This window comes from Notothenia rossii (genome assembly GCF_949606895.1).
Source record: "Notothenia rossii genome assembly, chromosome: 11".
In the NCBI taxonomy this organism is placed as follows: Eukaryota; Metazoa; Chordata; class Actinopteri; order Perciformes; family Nototheniidae; genus Notothenia; species Notothenia rossii.
Window position 1 is genome coordinate 58,626,089 of NC_136910.1, and position 12,418 is coordinate 58,638,506.

Genomic DNA, 12,418 nt, shown 5'->3' on the forward strand with positions numbered 1-12,418 from the left:
GACAGAAAAGGTTTGAGAACCACTGCTTTAGTGTGAGTGTTCCCCTGGAGAGTGTGTAAGGAGGTATTGCATCACTGATAATGAAATAAAACATTAAAACGTGTTGCAAGAAGAAAGATTCTTTAAAACAGGATCAGAAATATTTTATTCCTAAAGCAAGAAATTAAAGGTATAAAAATAAGTGGCATCATTATGAAAGTTAGTGAACGCATAAAAAGCAGCAGCCAGGAACAACATTAAGACATTTTTAAGGAAATGTTATTTCACAACAGTGTTGTTTCAGTCTTTTAGAGAGTACTCTTTAAAGTAGAGACACTACATACTGATATACACCTGAACACCAGCAGGAGAGGACTCTTTAAAGTAGAGACACTACATACTGATATACACCTGGACATCAGCAGGAGAGGACTCTTTAAAGTAGAGACACTACTGATATACACCTGAACATCAGCAGGAGAGGACTCTTTAAAGTAGAGACACTACTGATATACACCTGAACATCAACAGGAGAGGACTCTTTAAAGTAGAGACACTACATACTGATATACACCTGAACATCAGCAGGAGAGGACTCTTTAAAGTAGAGACACTACATACTGATATACACCTAAACATCAGCAGGAGAGGACTCTTTAAAGTAGAGACACTACATACTGATATACACCTGAACATCAGCAGGAGAGGACTCTTTAAAGTAGAGACACTACTGATATACACCTGAACATCAGCAGGAGAGGACTCTTTAAAGTAGAGACACTACTGATATACACCTGAACATCAACAGGAGAGGACTCTTTAAAGTAGAGACACTACATACTGATATACACCTGAACATCAGCAGGAGAGGACTCTTTAAAGTAGAGACACTACATACTGATATACACCTAAACATCAGCAGGAGAGGACTCTTTAAAGTAGAGACACTACATACTGATATACACCTGGACATCAGCAGGAGAGGACTCTTTAAAGTAGAGACACTACATACTGATATACACCTGAACATCAGCAGGAGAGAACTCTTTAAAGTAGAGACACTACATACTGATATACACCTGAACACCAGCAGGAGAGAACTCTTTAAAGTAGAGACACTACTGATATACACCTGAACATCAGCAGGAGAGGACTCTTTAAAGTAGAGACACTACTGATATACACCTGAACATCAACAGGAGAGGACTCTTTAAAGTAGAGACACTACATACTGATATACACCTGAACATCAGCAGGAGAGGACTCTTTAAAGTAGAGACACTACATTCTGATATACACCTGAACATCAGCAGGAGAGGACTCTTTAAAGTAGAGACACTACATTCTGATATACACCTGAACATCAGCAGGAGAGGACTCTTTAAAGTAGAGACACTACATACTGATATACACCTGAACATCAGCAGGAGAGGACTCTTTAAAGTAGAGACACTACATACTGATATACACCTGAACATCAGCAGGAGAGGACTCTTTAAAGTAGAGACACTACATACTGATATACACCTGAACATCAGCAGGAGAGGACTCTTTAAAGTAGAGACACTACATACTGATATACACCTGAACATCAGCAGGAGAGGACTCTTTAAAGTAGAGACACTACATACTGATATACACCTGAACATCAGCAGGAGAGGACTCTTTAAAGTAGAGACACTACATTCTGATATACACCTGAACATCAGCAGGAGAGGACTCTTTAAAGTAGAGACACTACATACATCACAGATACAATCCGAGCAATGTCTAAAGTGTTGCTCAGATTGGCATGAAAATCTCTGCAACGAGAGATGAAGCAGACCGGGTGAATAATCGATCGTCACATGCTTGTAGCCCCAGGCATCGTGGAGATGCGTGCTCACGCCTAGGAGGCTGCACTGCTGTGCCCGACATCCAATCCCACTCATGAATAAGTGTTGTAAATATGAGAGAGATTGCTTGAGGGCAATGTTAACCTCCTCAATGTGTGTAGCAATGCACAAGTGTCCCAAGATGGACCGAATTCAACGGCCATTCAAAATAAAGCACATTTCTTCTTTTTGCTGCGGTTCTCGTCCCTGGCCACCCAGAGACCTCAATTTTGGTACACCCACTCCTCGAGTGGTGTGAAAAGACCACCAGCAATATGGAAGCTCTCGAGGCCATAAAAGCAGAGTTATTGCAGGAAATGTTTTGGATTGCGCATCTTTCGGTCGCGGTTTTTGTCCCAGAGCAGCTAGGGCCCTCGGATTCAGGGCAGGGACTCATCCCGACGTCCAGTTTGAACAACCAAACTTTTGTCATGCTTGGCCACATTTTAAAAAATCCACTCAATATCCAACTTCAGAAGCCTCTTGCGGACATCAAGTCTTTTCAAAAACTTTTGCTCCGGAGGGCCTGCCGCGCTGACGTTTAAATATGTTTGTCGGCACTGGACGACGAGCGATCCTGCGCTGAAAATGAATGGTGACGAAAAATAAGGGTAATCCCATTGTTAAGTATTTGAAATGGACAACCTCCCGTATTGGCCAAATAGCTTGAAATGATGTGGATTTTGCTGCATTGGCAAGAATGGATCCTGCTGAGTGGCCTTTTATTGTGGCCAGACTAAGGCACACCTGTGCAATAATCATGCTGTCTAATCAGCATCTTGATATGCCACACCTGTGAGGTGGGATGGATTATCTCGGCAAAGAAGAAGTGCTCACTATCACAGATCTTTTCAGATTTGTGAACAATATTTGAGAGAAATGGTTATTTTGTGTATTTAGAAAATGTTTTAGATCTTTGAGTTCATCTCAAAAACAAAAATGTTGCGTTTATATTTTTGTTCAGTGTACATTCATTTTTATTATGAACAATTGTGGCAACGCCCCTTGTTTCTTTTATATCTGAATATGAGTCACAGAGGTGTAGAAATGATATAAAATGTATAAAATCATTGCATCTCTTTCTGATCATCGTTCATCATTTCATTAGAATTTAAGAACTCAGTTTATTAGTAGCTAATTGTCTCATGCCTCCATACTGCTTCCCCTAGTGGCCGAGTCTTCACATAACAATGGCACTAAACCCACTATTTAAATAATATATTTATACAGAAAGGCTGTAAATGCTGAAAAATATTAAATAGTTATTAAATAAAATAAGTATTTATTATATTTTAGAAATATTTTCTTAAATTAAGAAGTTTTGTTTTTCTTTGTTTCCTAACTTTTTGGCCCTTCTGTAAAATATTTTTTTTTAATTTAATCGTATGATATTTTTTAAATTATTCATGATTTAGTAATTAGTAATATTGTTCACTCTGTTAATCATCATTTGTATTATTATACTGTATGTTCATATTAGCTTTATATTATTTTAATAGATGATTCATTATCTGTATGTATCTTTAAATTAGACCGTTTTTATAAATTACTTATTTATTACTATTTTAAAAATATATGTTTTCATATTATATTTTTAACGATATTTTTTTAAATATTTTTTTTAATTATTATTATATACTATTTTTATATTTGTTTTTATTTGATATGTCTCATTACCATTATCAGTGTTGTTGTTGTTGCTGCAGCACCAGAACAGAGAAACACTTTGAATAAACAGAAGCAATACTTTATAAAAAATATATACACAAAGGGAACCAGGCGGAGAACGTCTTCACTCGATGGCAACGGTCCTTTACATCGAGATTTGTGAGTTTTTTGTGTTCAGATCAGAACGCAGAGTGTGTGTGTGTGTGTGTGTGTGTGTGTGTGTGTGTGTGTGTGTGTGTGTGTGTGTGTGTGTGTGTGTGTGTGTGTTCTGATCAGAACGTTACCACTTTGGTTTGTTTAGGTTTGCTTTTCTTTCATGGGAACATGAACGTCCTCGTGGTCTGCGCTTATGTTGTCCGAGAGCCGGGGAACTGTCAGCGAGTTACCTGCAAACAAAATACATATATATAAATAAAAGACATGGTGGAGGAAGACGTTGTCAAAGAATATTTCTGTCTTTACTCCTAGATATTTAACCTATTCTGTGTGTTGACATTTACGACCAACCCTGCTTCTAATCTCCCGTTAGGAATGTGATAATGTAGTCGTATGTTGATACTACCAGGTTTTATGGCCTGACCTAGCGGGCACAGGGGGGGTTTTACGACTGTGAGAACCCTGGCTTCTATGCACCACAGATGTGAGAGACATCTCCTGTGCCCATCCCCAATATGTGGATTTGGCTCTCTGTAAACTAGTTAAAGGGTCTACCAAGATGCGAGGCTGATCAGAATTGACATGTCAACCCACCCGTGCAGTCAGAACCTTTTGCTGCTGTGACATGTGATATGAATTCTCCGGCCGTTATACTTGTAATAAACTATCAGTGTTTGACATCAAAGCTCCAACTCTCCTCGTGTCTCTCTGAGTCCTGACTCTCCATTGATGCAGAAGTTTCCCTTACAGACGTGTTCAAATCCGTTAAGATATTTTATTTTATATAGATATTTTCTACAGTTGATGTGTATATATTTACAGTGACATGTGTAAGGCCTGAAATGTATCGCTAATGGTTCATAATTGTCTGTACTTATATAGCCACAGTCACCCTAACTTCATTTGATTCTTTTGAAGCGAGTTTTAGAAACAGAAGCAGAGACTCACTTGTGGCCTGGTGCTCCGGACAGTCCTTCTGAAAATGTTCCACTGAGCCACAAACCCGACAGCTCCCTCCTGCAGAAACACACACTCATTGAAACAGCTTTATAATAAACTCATATATAATGTGATGCATGTTGTGTTTGTACCTTGTGCATAAAGTCCTTTCGGATTATCAGGACAGCCACGTGACAGGTGGCCCGTTTCCCCACAGATGAAACACTTAGCGTACGGGTGCTCTCCTGGAGAATGAAGACATCCATGTTGTTAACGAGGTGCAGGAATGAGTCAGGAATCTCACTTTGACTTTTTACTCAGAATTTGAAATTTCTCAGAATTTATATTTTTTCTAATATCTTGAGATTGTTCACATCATTTGACTTTTTTTCCTTCAGAATTTAACCTTTTACTCAGATTTAGATTTATTTCTCAAATTTTGACTTTTTTTCTCAGATCATGACTTTTCTCATAATTTGAATTTTCCGCTGTGTTTGACGTTAGTAGTTGAAAGACCAGGGTTTATGTCACTTTGTTATTTACGACATGCTGAGTGCAGCATACTTTATGAGGGACAATAAAACAATAAGCTAAACAAACAAATCAGAAAAGATTAGAGGGTCATAGAGGTCACTACAACAGGTGTCACATCAAAGGGTTAGAGGCGGGACTAAGGATTTTATGTGGGTCATAAATCAATCACTCAGCATGTCATAAATACCAAAGTGACATAAACCCTGCTCTTTCAACGTTTTCTCAGCTTCTGACTTTTTATTCCGAATTAGAATTTTGACTCTGAATTTGACTTTTTTTCTTATAATTTGAAATTTTGAAAAAAAAAATCGAATATTATTTTTACTCAAATTTGGACTTTCTTCGCATTATTTGACTTTTTTTTGAACATTTTACATTTTGATTCAAATTTGACTGTCTTAAAAAAATGACCTTTTTCTCATAAATTCTCTTTTTATCTCAAATCTTTATTTTTTTCGCAGATTTTCCCTTTTTTTCAGAATTAGAATTTTGAACTCTGAATTAAAAGCAATCTCAGAATTTGACATTTTTCTCAGATTTGGAAGTTTTTCTCTGAATTTCAACCTGGTCTCCATTCCCCGTGATGTTTCAGCTCCAGAGTTCCTGAACAGCAACTCTCTACTCCCACCAGTCTGACCGGCTCTGAAGAGAAACAAAAGAGTCATCAGCGAAAGAATGAAGTGAGTTTGATTAAAAGAACCAATTACAGCTGTTGGGGAAATGTGTTCCTAGTCCCATAACTTTGACCCGGTTGTGCTGGATGTTTTGAGGGTCTGTTTTCTGCCTGGGCCCCCCAGAGTGTTTTGCAGTGTCAGTGACTGTAGCTTATGTGCATAATGATAATAACATTTTAATCTTTCCCCTGAGGAGGTGAGGCCAACAGCCGTGGCTCCGGCTCCAGTCCCGGCCCCATCAGCCATGGTTCCGGTTCCGGCCCCATCAGCCATGGTTCCGGTTCCGGCCCCAGCCACCTGTGTCCTGTTGGCGGTTCGGCCGACTCAAGCTCCCCGTACTCTGTCGGGGGTCCCGCCGACTCATGTCCCTTCTCTGTCGGGTGTCCCACGCAACACTTCAAATACCCGAGATACCGCAGTTATGTATTTGAAGTGGACATCCTCTAGGAACACACTACAGGGCCATATCTCAATAATGCCTTGACACAGGAAGCTGATATTTGGACTGTGCAATGTTGGCCACCCTATAATTTATTGTTGTGAAAATGGAGACAATTGGACAATGTCAAAAATGTAGAGACCTTGCAGGGCCTCCATATTTGGTAGAGGGAAACTTGGGGCCCCTTGGATAACACGCAGAGCGTTTGGTGGCCATGCACACCTGTTGATCCTATTAACACACTTAGGAGATATAAAACAATCAAAACAATTTCCCAACTTGGGATCAATAACAGTACCATCTTATCTTGTCTTATTTCCATGTCCACTTAAAATACATAACTGCATTGTATTGTGTATTTGAAGTGGACGTACACTTCAAATACACAGGAAGCTGATACTTGAACTGTGTCCTGCCTCCATTCCCTGGATTGAGTGTGTCGATTTTGGAGATGATTGGAGAACCTTTGATTTTTAGACCTTTGCAAAGTCATCACTGAACATTTCCTGAAAAACAGGTCAAAATGAAGTTGCTCCAATTTGCATAAGGGTTGGTGTACTGAGAACAGTCGCCCCACAGGTGACTAATTCAAAGCAACATGCATGTAGCCCTTGGCATCTTTGAAATAAGACCTTGTACATTTCAAATACCAAAGGTCTTATAGTGATGTATCTGAGGTGTACTGTCCACATCGCAGACCTGAGATCCTGCTGTCATGTATTTGTACACTTCAAATAGTTAACCGCAGGATCTGGGGTATTTGAAATGTACAAGGTCAAATCTCCACAATGCACTGGGACTGGAGGCTCACACTTGAACCGTGTCATGCCTCCAACCCTCGGATTCAGGGGTGTCAAATTGGAGACATTAAGGCAATTTTCCCGCTCTTTTGAAACAAACATGATCTTTCAAATAAATGCTAAAATGTTGCTCGGATTCGCATGACAATCGCTGCAGCAAGAGATGAAGCAGGCCGAGTGAATAATCCATCGTCACATGCATGTAGCCCCAGGCATCGTGGAGATGTGACATTGTACATTCGTGACTCTAGCTTCTGCCTGAAGTTTAGGGGAGATAAAGGTAGATTTTAGATGGAATAATAAACAGAATAATATTCCATGACATAAAAGGCCATGTCACAATTAACAAGGGAAACAAAATGGTCATATTATCCCGAAAATCATCAAAATGAAATGTTTTAAATGGCACAAAACATATTGAATGCACAACAAAAATATGTTTTCTTTTATGCAAAGCAAAGACCTTCATCATCAGCACAGAGTCAGGTGGGCTCAGATCAGTGATTTATTTCTACTTTCAGAATATGTATAATATTTATTTCACTGTTGTTGTGTTTCCTGCTGTTGGAGTCGGCAGGCCTGTATTAATCATTCTGGCAATTAATCAGACCTTCTAATTGACCTAACAGAAGCTGTTGAGTCTATGTAAGTTTACTGCCAGGCTCGGATCCACCTGGATCAGCAAGGTCTCACCTAACTTCTGAAGAACCAGGTTCAGTTAACTGCTTTTTCAATTCAGACAACGCACTTTTTTTTGTCGATTGTTTACATTGTGCTTTTCTACATTTGATAATAAACCACTTTTTACCACTACTGCAAAATAGAAAACTTTATTTCGTACCTTCATACTACAGCCATTAGATAACACAACATTAGAATGAGGATATAATTAGCTATAGCCTACTACAATAAAAGTCAGAAGATACAGATGTACATGATGACACATCATTTGCCTTTCAGTGTTTGTTGTATATTATTATAATCTTGGATCATAATTACTGATGCATGGAATGTGGTAGCAGCAGTACTTTAAGGTTGCCAGCCACAATGCTTAAATAGTTTCTTTCTGCTTCAGAGAGCAGAAGTTTGTATATATCACGCAATCTGTCTTCCGGTTGCCTCTTTTGATTGACGAATACAAACCACCGCCCCCTGCTGGCAAGGAGAGTTATTGCCATTCACGAACGCGCAGTGCGTACGTGCTACTTGGCCGCCGGCTGAAGTCTTTGCGGTGTGTTCCAGTGCGAATTTTTGGCCAAGACGCAGGAGACGTGAGGCGACACAACAGTCGGGTCCATCGGGACGTGTTCTTTGGTGTCAGTTTGGTGTGTCAGGGCCTTGAGGTGAGGTCCTACCTAAGTGTGACTGTGGCAGTTGTGCAATCGTACCTTAAAGCAGGAGAGGAGAGCGCAGATTTATTTGGAGTTATCCCAGTCCAAAAAGGTGGGATGATTTTATTTTAAGAACATGGTCCACACTTTTAAAGGGTTTTTACCTTCTCTCGTTACAATGTGACAATCATACAACATATTTCATGCTGTGGTAAATTACTAATCAAAAACCTCAATTCACAGTTTTACATTTATTATTTTATTTGGTAAATCTCTCTTCAACTGTCCCTCTTCAGTTGCATTAAAAACCTCTTCCACTGGAATTCAGAGGAAAACCCTCACAGATTACCAGGTGTGAAATCAAATACATTAAAATCTCTTCAACTGTCCCTCTTCAGTTGTGATATTAAAGTCAACGGCCCTCTTCCGTTGGTAATATTAAAATATCTAGAGTACTTTTCCTCTCTCAGCTATAGAGCTTTTATTCTCCACACAAGGAAAGAAAACCAAAGACACACAAAATATGATGCATTTTCATTGGGTTATAGAAGATTATATTTGATTTCATGAACTTTCATTTTAATTATTCAACTCAATATTGAAACCTCAATAAAGCAACATTTGAAAAAAAATATCAAATTCTAAAAAAAGACTCAAAGTTAAAGGAGCTTACCGGAACAGGTAAGAGTCAGGAAGTGGGAAGAGGAACTTGATACTGCACACTCCCTCAGAGCAGATGCAGACTGAACACATTGAGGACAGACCCACCACACAGATCTCTTTGAGGACTCTCTGTCTCCTAGAGAAACAGCAGAGCCACAGTCGAGATCTCTGCAGGCAACACCTGCTGTCTTCAGGGTCCAGGTAGCGTCCCACACTGCTCTCCATTCTCCTCGATGTTTCACCTCCAGGTCTCCTGCACAACGACTCTCTCCTCCGACCAGTCTGACCGGCTCTGAAGAGAAACAAGAGAGAGATCAGAGAGAGAATAAAGTGAGTTTGATGAAATGAACCAATCACAGCTGCAGCTCCTCTATTTTATATTCTATTTACATGTTTATCAAATGCAAAGGTGTTATTGTCATATGCACATGAGCTACAGGTTAGAAATGGCAATGAGAATCTTTGAGGACAAAGTTACATTTTTTAGGGAAAAGTCACATTTCTGAGGAAAGATTCAACATTGACAAAAAAGTCAACTTTGGTGGACAAAATCAATTTCTAAAAAAAACGTAACATTTTGAGGAAAAATAATTTTTTTAGTAAAAATAAAAATGTGAGGAAAAACTTGAAAATTCTGAGATCTAAGTCAACATTGGATAAAAAAGTCCAATTTTTATTTAAAAAAAATAGTGCAAGAATTCTATATACATTTAAATACAATATGATATGTACAGGAACAGAATATGAAATTAAATGATATTAAGACTAAATTAAAAACGGTTTTTATATAAATAAGTAAATTGTGAGATGAGACTTCTTGCATATAGACTTATTGCACCATTTTGTATATTTGTATTTTATTATATATGTTGCATTGTTGGAGGAGCTCAGGTCAGGAGAGTTTCATTGCCATTTCTACAATCTTGCGTATGTACATATGACAATAAAACATTTAAACCTTTGAGTCTTCTACCTGAGCAGGTGAGGCTAACAGCTGTGCCAGGTGAGCAGGTGTTTCTCTCTGAGGCTGAGCTACAGTCCAGGAGAGCAGACTCATAGCCTCCACACTGGAACTCTTTGGTCCCCATTGGAGCCTCCCCTTCTCCATAGAGCGCCCCCTGGAGGAATGAAGGAGCCCCACAGCCCAGCTGCCTGCAGACCACCTGAGCATCCTGCTGGTCAAAGTCAGCCTCACACACTGAGGACCAGGACGGGTTAGACTGGTCAGACTTCACCTCCAGTCTACCTGAGCACAGACTGGTCCCATTCACCAGCCTGACAGAGTCTGGAGAGGACAGAAGATCAAACTGAGGTGAAGAAACAGTTACTTTTACATTTCTATTGTATTTAATGCTTTATCTTATATTTCAATGTTCTTATTTTTTATTTATTTGAAAATCAAAATTTCAGTCAAATCTCTGAGAAAAAAGTCAAAATTTTAGAAAAAACTCAAAAACACTGAGAAAAAGTCAAATTTCGAGGAAAAAGTCCAATTTGGAGAAAAATCTAAATTTGAGAAATGAGTCAAATATGAAGAAATATGTCAAATGTTGAGAAAAAAAATTCCAATTCTAAAAAAAGACCTGCCCGGTACCGGGGTCTCTTGGGCTTAAGAGGTTAAAGGAGCTTACCTGAACAGGTAAGAGTCAGGAGGTGGGAAGAGGAACTTGATTTTGCACATTCCCTCAGAGCAGATGCAGACCGAACACATTGAGGATAGATCCTCCACACAATTCTCATTGAGGACGCCTTTCTCTCTCCCACAGAAACAGCAGAGCCACAGTCCAGCTCTCTGCAGCCAACAGCTGCTGTCTTCAGGTTCCAGGGAGAGGAAGAGCCATCCACTGGTCTCCATTCTCCTCGATGTTTCACGCTGAGAGTTCCTGCACAGCGACTCTCTCCTCCCACCAGTCTGACCTCATAAGGCTCTGAAGAGAAACAAGAGAGAGATCAGAGAGAGAATAAAGAGAGTTTGATGAAATGAACCAATCACAGCTGCAGCTCCTCTATTTCAGATTCTATTTACATGTATATCAGATTCAAATGCAAAGGTTGTATTGTCATATGCACATGAGCTACAGGTTAGAAATGGCAATGAGACATTTTGAGGAAAAAGTCCAAATGTTGAAGAAAGTCAAAAACTTTGAGAAAAAAGTCGACTTGAGAAATAATTAAAATTTGGTTTACAAAATCAAATTCAAAGAAAAAAACAAAATTCTAAAGAAATGTAAAATTTTTGAGGAAAAGTCAAAATTTCGGGGAAAAATTTAAAAAGTCTGAGAACAAAGTCAAAATTGAAGAAAAAAGTCAAATCTTTAGAAAAATGAAACAATATAATGCAAGAAGTCAATATACAACATGATATGTACAAAAACAGAATATTAAATTAAATAATGTAAATTGAGACTAAATTAAAACCGGTGCATTCGTTACGTTCCCTACTGAGCTAGAGGAACCAAAGGGAAGTAACACAATATAAAATGACCTGGCGAGAGAAAAAGGAGAGGAAACTGATCTCTGAAGCCACAAGATGGTCTTTTAATTTATTTTACAAAAGAAAAAGGGCTCACCAGCCAACTTGCAACGCAAACTAAGATAAACTTGAACCCAAATAGAGACACCATGCAGCCAGAGGAGACGGAGAGAGCGACTGCAGCCTTCCTCAGGTCCTTTATGGAGGCCCTGATTGGGGATTGGGAGCACCTGAGGGAGAGGCTGCATCTGGAGACAATCAGGGGGAAAGAGAGAGACAAACAACCACACACACAAGCACCCACTACGGCACGTAACAGCGGTGATAACTGATTGCAAGATGAGACTTCTTGCTTATTGATTGTAGACTTCTTCCACTATTTTTTATTTTTGTATTTAATGTTTTATGTTGTTTTGTTGGAGGAGCTCAGGTCAGGAGAGTTTCATTGCCATTTCTACTCTGTAGCTCATGTGCATATGACAATAACATCTTTGAATCTTTTACCTGAGCAGGTGAGGCTAACAGCTGTGCCAGGTGAGCAGGTGTTTCTCTCTGAGTCTGAGCTACAGTCCAGGAGAGCAGACTCATGGCCTCCACACTGGAACTCTTTGGTCCCCATTGGAGCCTCCCCTTCTCCATAGAGCGCCCCCTGGAGGACTGAAGGAGCCCCACAGCCCAGCTGCCTGCAGACCACCTGAGCATCCTGCTGGTCAAAGTCAGCCTCACACACTGAGGACCAGGACGGGTTAGACTGGTTAGACTGGTTAGACTTCACCTCCAGTCTACCTGAACACTGACTGGTCCCATTCACCAGCCTGACAGAGTCTGGAGAGGACAGAAGATAAAACTGAGGTAAAGAAACAGTTAATTTTTGAATTTATATTGTAT

At 39.5% G+C, this 12,418-nt stretch overlaps 1 protein-coding gene and 1 pseudogene across 2 annotated transcripts in view; one reads left to right on the forward strand and one right to left on the reverse strand.

Moving 5' to 3' along the window:
* The window catches only part of LOC307025356, a 246,475-nt pseudogene that overhangs the window by 67,061 nt on the left and 166,996 nt on the right, over positions 1 to 12,418 (forward strand). The gene's annotated exons all lie outside the window — the stretch shown is intronic.
* LOC307024363 (scavenger receptor cysteine-rich domain-containing protein DMBT1-like) overlaps positions 1 to 12,418 on the reverse strand; it is a gene marked incomplete at its 3' end in the record, with an annotated part of 85,008 nt that overhangs the window by 60,136 nt on the left and 12,454 nt on the right. Inside the window, exons 5-6 of the mRNA XM_079658428.1 lie at positions 12,035 to 12,355; positions 10,689 to 10,985 (exon numbers count right to left, since the gene is read on the reverse strand). Coding sequence (XP_079514554.1) covers positions 10,689 to 10,985; positions 12,035 to 12,355 — 618 coding nt within the window. The remainder of the gene's footprint in view (positions 1 to 10,688; positions 10,986 to 12,034; positions 12,356 to 12,418) is intronic.